General features: G+C 35.9%; 1 protein-coding gene across 6 annotated transcripts in view; it reads left to right on the top strand.

The window, feature by feature from the left end:
- Window positions 1–17,703, top strand: part of CASK (calcium/calmodulin dependent serine protein kinase) — a 183,046-nt gene that overhangs the window by 147,600 nt on the left and 17,743 nt on the right. For 2 of the 6 annotated variants that reach the window (XM_063305254.1, XM_063305255.1), the window contains 4 exons: window positions 3,805–3,873; window positions 5,127–5,162; window positions 8,328–8,524; window positions 11,584–11,699. In XM_063305254.1, coding sequence (XP_063161324.1) covers window positions 3,805–3,873; window positions 5,127–5,162; window positions 8,328–8,524; window positions 11,584–11,699 — 418 coding nt within the window. The remainder of the gene's footprint in view (window positions 1–3,804; window positions 3,874–5,126; window positions 5,163–8,327; window positions 8,525–11,583; window positions 11,700–17,703) is intronic. The other 4 variants (XM_063305257.1, XM_063305256.1, XM_063305258.1 and 1 more) reach the window with 3 other exon arrangements.

Genomic DNA, 17,703 nt, shown 5'->3' with positions numbered 1-17,703 from the left:
AATTGTACATTTGCAGACATACATATATCAATAAATTGAAGCCATGATTGATCTGTATTGATTAATTCTGCAAACCACTAAATAGTTACAGTCATATACTTGTATTCCCAATGCCGAACAATAAGTCTTCTGATTATGAGTTCGTTTTCTCTGTCCAAAAATCAGCTCCCATGTGATTGAAATAAATCTCAAGTTTAGTTAATACATGTAATTGCTTCTCACCAAAATTGAACAATATATTTAAGTAAAGCATTAGTTTCACTGCATCTCCAACAACATAAATGCAATATGGTCATTCATGAAATATTATTTCTTGTTGAAAAGAATGTGATCTAAAAATCTATTGAATTTGGGGGCGGGGGTTAACCTCTCTTTTATTGCGTAAATTAAATGTGCAAGGGAAGAAAAGGCAAAAAGAAAAAGATACATATATATATTAAGGATTTTGAGAAAAAAAATCAGACTGGATGGATGGGTAGGTGGATGGCAGGCAGGCAGGCAACCTGAATGTACTTCGTTTTTAGCATGACTAACTTGAAAGAATTTATCTTGTTTTCTCCTGCTGAAGAATGTGCCTAGAAGGAAATATACAGCATTTAGTCAGATTCTCTCACAAGTTTACTGAAAACATCTGAGAAAATGGAAATACTATTGATAAATAGACAATTGACTTAATTATTTATTGCAAAGTGTTTGAAATAAATTGCATGAAATTGTTTTGTATTACATTCTGTGGATTGTTTTGCAAGATGTACAGAATTCTGCCTTGTAAACTAGGTATTCAGTATATTTCAGTTTCAGGCATCTGGGTTTAATGTCAGTTAGTTTAGATTAAAAAGCTAAGAGCAAGTACAAATGCTTGAAAAGTCAATAATGAGTTACATTAAAAAGGAACAGTACAGGGGAATCTTCAATACAGTAGCAAGAACATGCTCACTTACAGGTAGGAGAGGTTTAATTTAAAAATGTAACAAAAGGAGATTTCTAACTATTTAAAAGAGCAATTATCAGTGGCATTAATAATGCACACAGCTTTAAATCTTCAGGCAAAAATAATGCTTCTAACTGCAGTCCTCCTCCTAATTTGAAATTGGTGGACATATAATGAAGATAACTTGTTTTTTGCTGAAGAACTGCATACTGCTAGTTGTATTTTGTTAATTTCATTTTGATTAGTTATTAGTTATTTTCTTTTCAATTTTGCCTCTTGTGAAAATATAAAAAAATAAAAATAATTTTAAACAAGGCCTAATATACCAAACTTTATGTAGCTTTTGGATTAAGGCTGTGTATCACTTTGGTTTAGTAGCTGTTGTGTACAGATTAAAAACAGTGTTTCTGAAACCACATGCACACTCCTTGGCTATTTAGGTAGTAGAAGGGAGGAAAGATTATACAGGCCTAGAAGCGTTAGGCTAGGGTGTATAAACTATCCAGAGACAATGGCCACACTTGGCCTTTTAATTATAAACCATAGTTAAATTACTACATGGACATCACTACTCTATGCCATATCTAATTATTTTGTGTAAGAGTCCCTGTGTGATTCTGAAGAACACATTTAACAAAATATTCCATATTGAAATACATAAATTTAAATATGTGAGGGTATTCAACTCCTGTAAGGATTTTATGTAGTTATTAAAAGTGTACTTCAGACTTAACTTTAATTTGATAACAAAGCAAAATGAAGCAATTCAAAATACAATTATTATTTGCCTTCTCCTTTTCACAATATTGGAGTTATACAACCACGAAGTAAGAATGGATGCTATATTCCATAGCCATCAGTTCCATAGCCTTTCAGTTTAATTATTGGGTATATATTTTTATTTCATTTTCCTTCTCCAATCCAAGGTTCAAGTCAGAAAATCATTATGATCATGGTTACCATGCAATGCCTTTGATGGCTTGGCTCTATTTTTAGCCATAGCATTATTGCATTTTCTTGCACTGAAGGCTGCAAGGCATATTTGAAGATTCCAGGATGGAAATGTAATTTCAATTCTTATTCACATTATAAATTTACCCTCTGGCGTAGACCTAACTTTTGGGGTGGGGGGGTGGGGGTAAAGTCATGAGAAATTAGAGATAATAATACTGTGGATTAGCTTATTGCCAATCAAATTGTTAAACCATTTGAGTTATCACAAGAAGAATTTGGAATGCCTACCATTGTGAAATAGCAGTATATTTGGTTAAAAGTTTCTTGATTTCACAGTTTGGCCCAGATGTAGTGACTAAAACTCCTGAGTAAATATCAATATTGGAATTATTTTGAAGAATTCTAAATCTACTTTATTTTTATAAACATTTGAAGAATATCACTAAGCTGGATGTTAGTTATTTGCAAGAACTCTGGAATAAAAAGTTGGAATATCCCAGATTAACAAAAAAATTGCTAAGGGTCAATAATAATCATAATTTTATAATTAATTAATAATTAATAATTAATTGTGCCTTAACAATAAAAGAGCATTGATGTGTTTCTTACAATCTTAAGACTGAACAGAGAGGATTCAGCAAAAGGTTCTTCTTTATGGACACCTTTTTAATCTTTGAAAGGGATTGGCTAATAACCACATGTTGCAAAGCATAAAATAGATGAGGAGACACTACTCCTATTACTTGGGATTGTGCTACTACTGCTCCATTTTTCTTTAATATTTTTAGGTTTGTTAATATGGTGTTAAAAAGAGCAATATAGTTTAAAGATGTGAATATACATTTTAATTCTATAACCAAGAATCTGGTACCTAGCATTATAAGAAGAATTACAGATTTATCAGGTTTGGTCAGCAACAAAATAGATTATACTTCAATATTAGAAAGACAGTACAACCCCAGATTTACAATCATGGATCACCAGTAGGTGTTTACTTTCTATTTATGAGCTGGCTATCATACTTACTAAGAAAGACTGACAAATATTATTATGGTTTACTAATGTGTTTAAAAATTAAATTGGATTATTTTTTATCTGTAATACAAAATGTTCTTGTTTTCTTTTTCACTTTTTCCTCTTTTCTTCTTTGTCTTTTTTCCCTCTTGGTATATTAAAGGAATAAAAATAAACTTTAAAAATAGTACTGATTTCAAGTATTGCAGTGCAAAATTATCCGTCCTATATTCTTTATTACTTTTTTTCTGTAGTGTAAATTATTTACTGCAAAAGTATTCAAATGAAGCTAATAGTTTCTTACAAAGCTTTTGTAATATATTATATGTATATCAAAAAGCAAAGCCGTATGAAGTATTTTAAAAAATATATTATTGGTACTATTGTAAAAGAAAGGAATATATACTACTTTTTTTAATGGTTCCTTCTACCAAATCTTAAAATGCTAACTTAGTTCACATACTATTTTTGGAGGGGATGTATCCTAGGAATACATCACAAAGACAATAGCCAAGTTGTCTTTAACTGAGTAATCTATAGCCTATAATGTTTGAATGTGGTTTTAAAAAAAAACCCTGATTTTGCATTATATGATAATTAGGCCAGTGTGATCTTTGTACTTTTCATGGTACTTTCATATATTTTTCAGCAATCATTTCAGAAAAGATGATCATCAAAATAAAATGTTCCTGCTACTAAGAAAAAACAGACCTAATAAATAAGAAATTTCACTTACACTGCAAATTATGGAAAAATAGACCTCTTAGGAGTATTGTGCAGGTTAAAATATGATTATTTTTTAAAAAGAAAAAGGCAAAATAATTGGTTTTAAACCTATCAATATTTGTTTATTAAAATATATCTGTGTAGTATTGTGTGATAATGAACCTTGTGTCTTATTTCAGAGAGATTCCCCCTCTACATCCAGACAGTCCCCAGCTAATGGCCATAGCAGCATTAACAATTCTGTTTCGGTAAGACCTCCAGTTCCAGACAGAGAGTATTACAATCTTGTTGGTGCTCATCTACCATTCTTTTTATATGTTCAGTGGAAAATTGTGTTCTATTAATAAAATGAAGAATACTTAGAATTCCCCATTTTCTCTCATTCAAGGGTTTATTCAGTAATATGATCTTCTCATCAAAATCCCTTTAATGAGTTGCATTCAACCATAATGTAAACATTCAAATCATCTTGAAATATGCTTCTCATTATTCTCATCCTGATTAGCTCACAGCTAAGCAAAAAAAATAATTTCCATTTTGAACTTAGAAGTTGTGTTTTTAAGCAAAACATTTGTAAAGCAGATATTTGAGGCTTTCAGGACCTAGGAATCATCATCATTATTACTATTGTTGTTATTATTATTAAAGTTCTCTAGATTACAACATTGGTTTCCGCTATCTGAGTTAACGAATTGGTGTGTCCCCTGCTATTGTGGTACGTGCACATATCTTGTGAAATATGAGCCTTGCCTGGATATGAAAAGCAAAAGAAACTGTCTTTAAACTGCATTTATAAGCCAAGCTATTAACATCACATCTTTAACACAAAGTGCTACTCTTTTTACCATATGTTCAGGCAAAAAGATATTAGTAAGCATTGTTGATATTGCTGCTGTTTGCTTTTTCTCTTTCTGTGAGTACACATGGTAAAATGTTAGAAAGTACCTGTAAAAAAATGTTGCTTCAAAAATATTCTTTGTATTTCTGCTGTCAACTAAAAATTAACAAAAGATATCCACTTCTAGAAATTATAAACTGTTTAAAATATTACAATTACATTTTGATAAAGAAACTAATTCATTAAATACTAAAATAGATATATAGTAGAAATACATTTTAGTCATATTCTTTGTAAACTTACAAAGAACCATTAAAACAAGATTTTAAATAAATATATTAGCTTCAATTTGTAATTACAGTGTTGATTGATATGAATGCCCCATCAGGAATACAGTTTGAATGTTTAAATTATCATCCTTTGTTTAAGGAATGTTTGTGTTGAAGATGATGATTTCTTTATTAAAAGCACACTTTCTGTCTGCTTAAATTTTATCTGCTTCAGCTTGCTGCTAAACAAACTGGGTTTGACATTTTTCTCTATTAAACATTTCTGAAGATTATGATTGTTAATAACCTGTAAAGTAGTTTTAACTTTAAAACTGTTACATATTTTCAAATTAAAATGAAAAATTACTATTCCTGGGTTGGCTTTATTCTGCAGGACTTGCCATCAACAACACAACCAAAAGGACGACAGGTGAATAGCTATTCTCCATGAAGGCTTTCATAACTAGCTGCTTCATACCATTTTTTCTTACCATCTCAGATCTGTTATTCCATCATGTGCTGATTCAGATTTTACAGCCTTTTATCATTTTGTGTTTTACTCACATGGCTGATTCACACATACAATTTATCCTTTGGTAGTCCTCTAATTCTAATTTCCTTACTAACAACTACTCCATTTTCATGTTGTCTGTCAGCACCAACACTCTCATCAGATTTCATTTCATTTTATTTCATGATTTTGATTTGCTGTTTTGTCATGTAATTCCTATACGTAAGATCTTATCCAAGAATCATGTATTGTGGGTATTTTTGTCTTAATGAATACTATAATATATGTTATATAATTGTCCGTTCCTAATAGCTTAATTGTCCTTAATTGTTTTATTTGAAGAGGGTGGCTCTTCAAATAAGATCATAAACAATGGATTCTGGCATTGTAACCTTTGTTCAGGCTGAAAACACATATGACGTATAATTAAATCTATTAAATGTAATTAATACATTCACAAAATTAAAAAGGGGAGGAAAGCAGCCTCTTTTAAGTGGGAGAGTTGCAGGGGAATGGCTGTCTCTTTCTCTTTTGGCACTTTTGCTGCTGAACATTACTTTCTCATAAACACATAGCAGTTGGGAAAAGACACTTTTGGTTCTTACCTCTTTCTTGCAGAATTAAAAGCAAATGGGGAGGCACATCCTGCTGCTACCCTTTATTCAACATTGCAACCTCCATAGGAGTTTTTTTAAATTAGTTTTTTATTTTAATGAAATAGAAGAAATTATCAGCTATTGTCATATATTTTTAACTCAGATATACACGTTAATCATTGGTACAATAATGCAAAATTGCAATTTTAAAAAATAAGGAGTGGAAGCCAAAACCCTTTATGTCAAGTGGTTTCTATGTACAGAATGGATTTTCTGGCTATCCCACCCTACTCCAACTGAGGATTCCCATACCTACCTAGAGCTTTCCTCAAATTTTCCAAAGGATCTGGAACCAAAAGATCTGGAACTTAACTACAAACAGAGGGGCTGTTTGTAGTTAAAAGAACCAGCAGCCACAATATCTTCTTTATATTTATACAACCAAAGGGCCTCTATAGATTTCAGATTTTCCTGGATATGTGAAAGAGAAATTAAATATGTTTTATGTATTTATTTAGTTATTAAAAATCTCTTATAATGAAGGAAGCATGAGACAGTGACCAAAAAGAGGGATAGTATGAAAAGGTCAATCACAGCACAATATTTTCTACATCAAAATTAAATGATAACACTAAATGGATGATAGGTAAGAATTTATGAAAAACTGTTAATTTGGTTGTATCTTAACACAAAACCACATATTTTTATCTGTAACTACCTTAATATAACTCTAGAACTTAGAGCAAATTAAGTTACAGAGATAAAATTGCTTTTTACCATGAAGAATATTATAGACTGTAATAATATCAGAGTGTGTCATTTAAAACAAGCGAGTTTTCTCTCTCGTTTTAAATCATGACCTTGGATTTTATATGTAAGACCAATTCAGGTTACTTTGAAAGTGCAATAAAACACCAATCCAGCCATCCAGAAAAAGAATGTGAATCTGTATCTCCTCAGGTTTGTTCATTTAGAACAATAATCATTGTTCTAAAACATAATTTAGCATTATGTGCAAACCAACTGTAACATTCCTTCATGGAATTAATTTGGTTCATACAATAGTAACAAAAATATACAATGTTTGATATAGTATTACTAAGCAAAGTAAACGTACCTCAAAAATATACAAATGTACATGATTCCTTAGTGCATAAAAATTCATGTGGCATTTCAGATTCTTAGAGCAAATCAGAGTACTGTAGTTTTGCCTCTGCCTTCTTCCTGGATGTTTTTTTTCAATTTCCAAGACATTATAGCCATGGTAATTCCTAGACATCTCCAAATATTAATCAGAGCTGATTCTGCTTAGCATTTTGAGATCACGCAAGGTCAGCTCAGTGATACATAAAAAATAATAATAATTTATTCTGAGAGATTACATGGTTGCTAAGTAGTACTGTGTATCGGTTGTGAGTTGGATTTTTAAAGATGTTACTAGTAACTTAATATATCTATTTTAAAATGAAGCAAATGTTAATCATCCCAAGGATGATGTTTCATTAAACTGAACCCAAGCATTTCATTATAATGCTCAATTGTAGATATACCCATAGTTTCTCTTATCAGTCTCTTTCTCTTCCTTTTGAGATTAAACAACAGTTGAGGGCCACTTCTTGCTAGCCAGGTGTCCTACATTGCAAACCCTGTTTTTCCAGATTCTTATCATTCAACATTTGCTGTCCCAGCATCAGATGACAATGGTGAAATAGGGAGCTGGCTATATTTGGCCAAAGGGCCTGTCTTGCTTGGAGTCATATTCCTGCAACTCTGCACTTGCTATTGGCAAAAAAAAAATCACCCCTAATTGTTGATATGAATATAATTCTTATAGTATCAATGCACAAATTATTTTATAATCCTTTAACTGCTTTTTTCTATAATTCCTGTAATTTAGATTAATATTTTCCCATTTGTATAAATGAACTGAGCTTAAACAGTAATGTGTCCAATATAATCATGGTTAATGTGTGGTTTTAAATATCTCTATTCATATTTAGCAGAAGACTGCATTTAAATCTTTAAGCATTTTTTAGATCTTGGTTTAATGGTATGTGTGAAATTGTCCATTTTGCTGAATTCAGTGTGAAAGTATGTGAGATTCATTAGTGCATGAATGTAAGTTAGCTCAGGCAACAGATCTCTCCCTCCATTTCTTTCTCCCCCCATCTCTCCCCGAAAGGTTCACCCAGATGATTGGGGAAACCTATCAAATACTGCAGGTTCTGCTTTATAGATCCATTACTGGGGAAGGTAGAGGGGGGATTTTCCTGAAATGTGACAGAATGTTGGCTTTATATATGATTTCAGTTACACCCACACATCACTCTAAGACAGTGCCCCCAATCTTCTGCAATTCTATTTGTAAAGGCTGCTTGTAAAAGAAAACCAAAGGAAAACTTAGTGTATAAGCTATTACAGATCAATTTACATCTAATACTGTAATACATTAACATTACAATTTCTGTCACTAACTCCTGTTTTTTAGATATATGTAAGAGCACAATTTGAATATGATCCAGCAAAGGATGATCTTATTCCCTGCAAGGAAGCTGGCATCAGATTTAGAGTTGGTGATATTATCCAGATTATTAGCAAAGATGATCACAATTGGTGGCAGGGTAAACTTGAGAATTCAAAAAATGGAACTGCAGGCCTCATTCCTTCCCCTGAGCTTCAGGAATGGTATGTTGTTTGGCAATTTACAAACATGAAAGTAGCTTTAATTTTTAAAAATTGAATTAGTTTGTCAATATGTATTTTTAGCATTTGTGTTGTTAGTTGATAAAAAGAATGCTTGAATTAGTTAACTTGATTGGCTAGACTATCACTGAAAATGCATACAAGTAGTCCTTGCTTAATGATGATTCATTTAACGACAGTTCAGAGATGCGACAGGGCTAAAAAGGTTACCATCTGTCCTCATAGTTAGGACCATTGCAACACCACCCCCACAGTTACGTGATAGCCATTTGAGCACCTGGCAACCGGCTCGCATTTATTTATGGTTGCAGTGTCCTGCGGTCACATGATCACAATTTGCAACCATCCCATCTGGCTTCCCAAAGGGAACCATTGATTTGCTTAACAACCACCACAATTTGCTTAACAACTGCGGTAAAAATGGTAGCAAAATCAGGTCTGGTCACATGATGCCTTGCTTAATGACTGCATCACTTAGTGACCAAAATTCCAGTCCCAGTTGCAGTTATTAAGTGAGGACTACCTGGGCACATATTTGCCATGTAAGGTAGTGTGAAGTATTGATTAGGTCAGTTGCTATAGAAATTTAACTGACAGGTTTCATAAGTACAACATCACATTTCACTAGCCTCTGTCAGCAGCCCAGAAAAAAGGAGTTATGGATGGATACTTGAAAACATCTCTGTAAGTACAGAAAAAAATCATTACCTTATCAAAAGTCACCTAGAACAATAAGAAAGCAAGGAAAGTTATCCTGCTATTGTTGTCCCTTAGCTCACTTGACAAGTTGTTTTAATCTAATCTCTGCACAAAATCCAATACAGACACGAGATTGATTCTGGATAGAAACGTATACAGGTAGTCCTCACTTAAAAATGGTAATTGGGACCGGTAACTCTATCACTAAGCAATACAGTCATAAAATGCGACATCACTTGAGCAGTTGCAGCAGTTCCAGTTGCCATCATTAGGTGAATCCCACGCAGCCATAGGCATGACATCATGTGATTGCCACTTGCAACCTCCTGTTGGCTTCCCCATTGACTTTGCTTGTCAGAAGCCAGCAGTGAAGGTCACAAATGGCGATCACATTTCCTTGGGACACTGCAACTGTTATAATTGTGAGCCAGTTGCCAAGCACTTGAATCGCAATCATGTGTCTGCAGGGACGGCCACAACTACGAGGACTGGCTGTAAGTCTCCCCATTCAGTGCTGTTGCAACTTCGGTTGCTGAACAAGTGGTCGCTAAACAAGGACTACCTGTATATGACTTGGCAACTGCCATCTGCAGGTGCACTAACTTTAACTATTGCTTCCTCCTTGAACAGCTTCAGTCCCTCATTTATGAATACCCTGACAATATCTCTCTGAATCCAATATCTCTCTGAATCCTCTTATGTTGGTGAAACTCTTATTTGCACTTTTTCCACTCATGTCTTAACATACAGCAGAAAACAAGATAAAAATGATACAAATAAATGTGACAAAGAGAATATTTCTCATAATTCTGCCTGGATGCTATTGCAGTAAAGGCTGCCAGCTCAGAATGGTTGAAAAATGCGCCCCCACCCCCTACCCCCTGAACTTTACACTTCTTGTATTTTAGTTTCCTTCTCTATTCCTTACTACTTCAGAGTTCTTAGCAATACACTACACTGAAGAACAGTATCTTATAGAGAGTACTGAAGAGGGTGTTTAGCTGCCACAATATTAATAGCTAAAGTCATTTTTTAAATTTTTTCCTCTGGAGAAAGAAAAACCTAAATGATTACTTAGGTTTGCATTAAATTAACAGTCTGCAACAAAATGTAATTAATAATGCCCTTACTATCTTAGTAATCTGAAATGAAGCCACTAAATCAAAAAGGCAATATATTGCATTTTCTGTTTATTTCTGTGTTTTGTTTATACATTGTTTCTTTGAGAAGCTAAATGTATATATCCTGCCCTTTTCTGAGGATTCAGTGTCTCCCCTCATTTTATCCCCACAACAATAATTTCATGAGATAGGCTAGGCTGCCTCAATGAATTAGATAGTCAAATGGGTTTCTTTGGTTAATACTATACTACACTGATCTTAGACAACTTCTAAGATCATACTTACTTGATTTCAAAAGAACTGCATCATATAACTAATCACTCTGGATCTCGATTCCATTTCAGTAGCCTGTTGTCCTCATAAAGGCTGGGAATTCCTGACCTGAGCCTATTAAAGATGGTCTCATGGTAGCACAGTTGGTCATTTGTATACATTCACTCCTTCCATTACAACACCAGTGGAAGTAATGATTGTATACAAATTCAGTTATTTCCCTGGTCCCCAATGTAGGAAAATATGCACTGGTTCTTTGTAAGAGGCAAACCTACCTGCCTTATAGATAGCTTTTCTGAATTCATATTGTACCTGATGATAATTCAGCTGAAGAGTTCTTACAATTGAAACTTAACTGATACTTTATTGACACAGGAATCTTCTCTTTGCATCTCTCAGATTTTGGCCACGACAGCAGAAGTTTTGAGAACTAGAGAATATTCCATTATGGTCTGTCCTCTTAAAGGAGTAATAAGCAGGAACTATTATCCTCAACCGATGCAGCAAACTTTATAGTCTCCAGAGTGGCTGCTGTACAAGTAAAGAAGGGCTTTCTACTTTTAGAATACCCATTTAAGATTTCCATTTGAAACCTTGAAAATGTTTTAATCTGTCTACCAGAAGAAAAAAAAAAGTGCCAGTTTGGTGTAGTGGATAAGGCATAAGAGACTGGGAGACAGTGAGTTCTAGTCCCGCCTTGGGCACAAAGCCAGCTGGGTGACCTTGGGCCAGTCACTTTCTCTCAGCCCTAGGAAAAAAGCAATGGCAAACCACTTCCAAAAATCCTTGCCAAGAAAACTGCAGAGACTTGTCCAGGCAGTTACTGAGAATCGGACAAGATTGAATGTATTAAAAAAAAAAAAAAACAGTAAAAGAGGGAAGGGATATTATTTTCTGAATTAATAATACTAAAATATAGCTGATAGTTGTTTCCTGTTCATTTGCAAGGCGAGTAGCTTGTATTGCTATGGAGAAGACTAAACAAGAGCAGCAGGCAAGCTGTACTTGGTTTGGAAAGAAAAAGAAGCAGTACAAAGACAAATATTTAGCAAAGCACAATGCAGGTGAGAAAAATACAAATCTGTTTACAGATTCACTTAAAATTGCTTCACTGTTAGCTTTTTAAACATTAATGTTAATTTCCCAGTGACACATCTAGTTAGAAAAAAATCCATGTGTTCAAATACAGCAGTTAGCAGTAAAGTGAAATGTAACTATTAGCCAGATTTAGTTAGTTACATACATGTGCCTCTGGGGCAAAATCTGGATTTTGGGAGAAAAGAGATACTAGGCAACCTAACATTTTGTGCGATTATGTTTGCAACTTGAATACGTGTTTCTGGTAACTATTAATCATTGTGCAATTGAATTAAAGAAACATATTATTAATTGTACCATTTCATTTTTTTAAATTCCTTAAGAGTTTGAGCATACTCTGGATTCCATTAAAATGCGGATGAAACTATACATACTTTAAACCTATTCTGTTATTTGGATTTTGATTATTTTAAATTAATAAAGCAAGAAATGGCAACCATGTTCAATAACACTTCTTTTGAAGTTTACTTCTGTAAATAAACTGAACTGTGATAATCTGCTACTAAAGGAAATGTGTAACTAGACATTTAATAATGCTACTTGTATGTCCTTAATTTTAGTTCCATCTTTAACATTCCAGTTAGTTAAATGTTCAACCCTAGATATGTATTTTTTTTTCATTCCTTTGTAATATTTGCAGATTTTTTTTTTCTAGTATATGGGTAGTTTCTTCTTTTTAAGAAGATGAGATAACAAATATAGAAGGCAAGTTGGGTTCATTTGTTTCTGGGAGGGAAAGAATATTCAGAAGTGTTTACTTTCTGGAATGTTCTAAATTTGCAACAAGAAACATAAACTTTTGAGATTTCTAATTTTCTTTATCAGACAAAAAGTCATAAGCCCTGCATTGTAAGAATCTAGATAAAATATGGAAGGGATCAGCAGTCTTGCAAATATATTTAATCTAAATTCTATCCATGAAGACTTTATCACTTTAAAATCAAATCAGGGGTTTTTTCACCCTTCCTTTTCGTCTGATGAAGAGAACTGGACATCTCAAAAGTTTGCAGATTTTGTGACCTTTTCTGGTGAAGGACTTGAAAATTTGGAAAACAGAAACTCAAGTATTTGTTGCACAAGACTTGCATTTATTTATATTAGAAAGGCTGTAATTTTTGTCAGAGTTCTATTGAAAGATATATTCTAAAATGTAAACATGGTAAGCAGTGTAAATCCTTTTCCTCACTTACCCATCTTTGCTTATTGAGTAACATTGATTACTTTTTCGTTATTTTTTTATGTTGTTTGCACAGTTGAGAATGTTGTACTATTAACATTAATACTGCTGGCAGAATATTGGTTCCATAAGAATATATCACATATAAATAGAATGCATTGAATGGTTTAGCAAATTATTATGGAAGAGATGTGCCTTTGTTTTTGAGATTTTAATTCTTCTTCATTCCTACTTAACTCTCAGCTTCCATTTGTATCCAACTAGTATAGAACCTGTAATAATTTTGTTCAGTAACCCATTTGGATTTATTATACAAATTTAAAATGCATCAGTGAAAAACCATGTCTGGGCTTTCATAGGCAGGGTCATCCACAAAAGCGTACCAACCCTTCTGACGTTCTTTATTGTTGTCACCTGTTTGTTCAGTGTCTCATCCAGATCAGAAATAATTAGCTAAAATATTGTAACTTCAGCAGAGATGAAGACCAGCAGCTATCTAGTTACTCACCAGTTAAAAGATAATTAATAGCAGTGGGAGAGTGGGAACATCTTCCCTAGGTCTCCCTACCAAAAAAAAACTTTTTAAAGCAACATGTTGAATCAATATAATATTCCTCGCCTCTGCCATTCTTCCTCATACGTATGTCACCATGCTATAGCCTTTCCCACTCTTTAATCTGTTTTTATTCTAAATCACTCCTAATTCCAAGTTACATTTCTCAGGAACAGTCCAACAACTCATCTGCATTGTTCCCAGGGCTATGTTTATTCCTTTCTCAAGATTTTTCTTTCATGTATTTTTCTGTAAGGATCTTCTTGTAGGATTAAAGCAACTCAGATAATCAAAAAATCTTTCTTTTCCCAACCTTTTAACATTGGGGTAGCTTAACCAACCTATGCTAAAAGCCTCACCAGCACTATGGATTAACAATACATTTTCAGTACAGATCAATCTCATTTATTTAACATTTTTTATAATCTGACCCTATCACAAAGGACTCTGGGATACATACAAATATAAAAACAGAATCAGCAAATAAAAATATAAATTTCCAAATGAGTTTCTATCAGAAGTACCATCATTCAGTCAGCTAGGGCCAAAAACATGCTGAAATAATCTGGCTTTAAATTGTTTCTGGTCAGCTGAAGAAGATAGGGCTGCACATTCGTCCTGGGGGGAGAGTCTTCCAAAGGGCGGGAGCTACTGCAGAGAAGGCCTACTGTCAAATTCACTCCCATGTTCTTTTCTCAGGAGGTATTCTCAGCAGGTCCTCTCTAGAAGACAGGACCAGGTGGGCAGATTCATTACTGGCAAGGCATTATGTGATATATCCTAGTGACATATTGTAAAAAGCTTTAAAAGGAGTAACTCTGAATTGGTCCCCAAAGCTTGCTGGTAATCAATTTTAATAGTTCGTATTCAGTCCTTGTTAGTCCCTAATCTCTATATTGTATCCCTTATAACCAATTTTAGGCTATATATATTCTGTGATACCAAACAATTTCTTCAAGTGAAATTATCATTGAAATCAGTCCTGATGTCATGAGTACTGATGGTGAGCAGGAGGGGGCCCCTATCCAGGGGGGAAAACGCATGCGTAGTACTGAGGAGTGAAGCAGCCATTCAAAGAGACACAGATCAGACCCGCCTTAACTTTTGGGGTTTATCTGTCTGGGTTTTTCCCACGCTTCTTCAGTTTGTTAGGATTTTCTGTCTAATGTAGCAGTAATAAAACACTAGAGACCTATTCCTTGTCTCAGCGTGGTTCCTGACTGTTAGGACATCAATCCTAACAAACTCTACTACTCCCATTGAAAGAGGGAGGAACAAGAAGAAAAAAAAAGGAAGAGACTTTTGGGAAAATGTCTTCAGAAAACCAGGAAATTCGGCAAGCCATCCAACAACTGGCAGCAGCATTGCAACAACATCAACAACAAGTAGATCTCCAGATCAACACATTACAAGCAGCCATGCTACAGCAGTTACAACAACCAGCTCCAATTAACCCACAACCAGTGCCAGCAGCAGCAGCAGCAGCTCCACCAGTAGTCTTGAGATCCCAGGGCAGTCTACCAGAGAAGTTTGGAGGAGAAGCTGGACAGTTGAGAACCTTTCTCACACAGTGCACAATGTTTTTCGACAGCAGACCGGCAGAGTTTCCCACAGACAGAACCAGAGTCACCTTCATTTTAAGTCTGCTAAAGGGCCCAGCAGCCAAATGGGCTATTCCCATGGTGGAGAACAACAACCCAATTCTCAACGACTACCACAATTTTCTGGCAGGGTTCTGAGCACACTTTGGCGACCTGATCAGAGAGGTCACTGCCAGCCAGGAAATTCAGAAGCTCAAGCAAGGCAACAAGAGGGTGGGAATTTACATTGCTGATTTCAAGCTGTTAGCAGGAGATCTGGACTGGAATGAGAGTGCCTTGAAATACCAATTCAAACGGGCTGGATGAAGAAATTAAAAATGAATTAGTGCGCCAGGGAACACCAGCTACCCTAGAAGGTTTATATCAACTGTCTGTGGTCGTAGACGCCAGGCTAGAAGAGCTCAGACAGATGCAGCCAGGGAGAAACGGAGGTCTCAGCGCGCTTCCAGGATTTCCAGATCTCTCCGCAGCATCTCTTTACTCAGGACCAGAGGAGCCGATGCAGATCGGGGTGATCAGGAGGCTTATTTCCGAGGCTGAGAGACAGAGGAGAGAGAGAGCCCTCTGTTTCTACTGCGGAGTCCAGGGGCACATGGTGAGAGCTTGCCCAGCAAGAAGCCAAGCAAATTCCATAAGAGCCCCAGGGCAAGCAGCAGAACCAAGAGCCACCTCCACCTCAACTTCCAACCAGGGAAACTCCGTCGGTCTCCCTCCACAGAGCTCAGCAGGGAGACCATCAATCAATTAAGAAGGGCTCATTCTGAGGATTCCAGGCAATCCTTTTACTACTTACCAGTCATAATGCACGTAAACCCAGAGCACCAGGTCAAGCTAGAGGCCCTTGTGGATTCCAGAGCTTCCACCAATTTTATTGATGTACAGACTGTACGAGACCTCAACATCCCGACCATAGAATTGCCACGTCCCATAGAAGTTGAGACCATTGATGGCCAGCCCCTCAAGGCAGGGCCGATTAGAAGTTTCACAGAACCTTTGCAACTAACAATGGGAGACCACACTGAGTGGATCCAACTTTATGTTACTGCATCACTTAATGTGCCGATAGTCCTGGTCACACCTTGGCTGAAGATCCACAACCCATTGTTGAACTGGACTACGGGAGCAATCTCCTTCCCAGCTAAGGAATGCCAGCACCACAAGATTCAAGCCGCTCTTCTCTCTCCAGCAACCAACGCAGTCACGGAAGCAGGGGGGGTCCAGTTGCCAGCCAAGTATGCAGAGTTCACAGACGTTTTCAGCGAACAAGAGGCCACAGCACTACCCCCCCCATAGGGACTGTGATTGCACCATTGAGTTGATACCAGGAGCCAAGATTCCAGCAAGGAAACAATATCCCATGTCCCCTAAGGAACTAGCCACCTTAAAGGATTACTTGGATTCTAATCTCCAAAAGGGTTTCATCCGACCATCTACTTCCCCAGCATCTGCTCCTACCTTCTTGGTACCAAAGAAGCCTGACCCGTTGGCACCGGCAAACCAGGAGGCACCCATGAGAGTGGTGCATGATTTCAGTTCCCTCAATAAAGTCACGGACAAGGAAAATTACCCACTCCCCCTAATATCTGATCTGCTGGATCACTTACAGAAAGCACGCATTTTTACTAGGTTGGACCTCAGGAATGCGTATAATCTGATCCGGATGAAAGAGGGGCATGAATATCTGACTGCCTTCGATACCAGGTTTGGTAAAGTTGAGTACCTTGTTTTGCCCTTTGGCTTGTCTAATGCAGGAGCCATATTTTCCCGATTTATGAATCAAATTTTCTCTGATTTACTAGATAAGTATCTGGTCATTTATCTAGATGACATATTAATATTCTCTGAGGATGCTACAACTCATGTAACCCATGTACGTAATGTCTTACAAAGACTGAGAGAGAACAAGCTGTTCGCCAAGCTAGAGAAGTGTGCCTTCGATTTAACTGAATTACATTTCCTGGGCTATAAAATATCAACAGAAGGCATATCCATGGATCCTTCTAAGGTCCAGGCAATTCTCTCTTGGCAACCCCCCCGAAATGTGAAAGAGGTACAAAGATTTTAGGATTCTGCCATTTTTACAGGAGATTCATAAATAAATTTAGTGACAGAGCTAAACCCCTCACACAGCTTTTGAAGAAAGGATCAAAATTCATTTGGGGGGAGAGGGAGCAAGCAGCCTTCCAAGAATTTAAGCAGCTCTTTGCATCCCAGCCGCTTTTAAAGCACCCTGATCCCACAAAGCAATTCATAATGCATTCAGATGCTTCAGATTTTGCTATCGCGGCTGTTTTATTGCAATATACTAACAAAACAGAGAATACATTGCTCCCTTGTGCATTTTTCTCCCGCACGCTCTCACCAGCAGAGAGAAACTATGATGTTATTAATAAGGAGTTGCTAGCAATTAAAGCAGCATTTCAAGAGTGGAGGCACTGGCTAGAAGGTGCAACCTTTCCTGTGAAGGTTTGCACCGATCACAAGAATTTACAGCTTCTACAAAACACCAGATCCCTCACCCCACGCCAAATCAGATGGAGCCAGTTTTTCTCCCCTTTCAATTTTGTTATTTCTTATGTTCCCGGGGCGCAGAACTGTTTGGCAGATGCCCTGTCTCGATCCATTCAGGCAACCCCCGC

The sequence above is a fragment of the Candoia aspera genome, chromosome 5, assembly GCF_035149785.1.
Source record: "Candoia aspera isolate rCanAsp1 chromosome 5, rCanAsp1.hap2, whole genome shotgun sequence".
Lineage (NCBI taxonomy): Eukaryota > Metazoa > Chordata > Lepidosauria > Squamata > Boidae > Candoia > Candoia aspera.
Note: the sequence above shows the minus strand (reverse complement) of the source record. Positions and strands in the feature narration are given on the sequence as shown.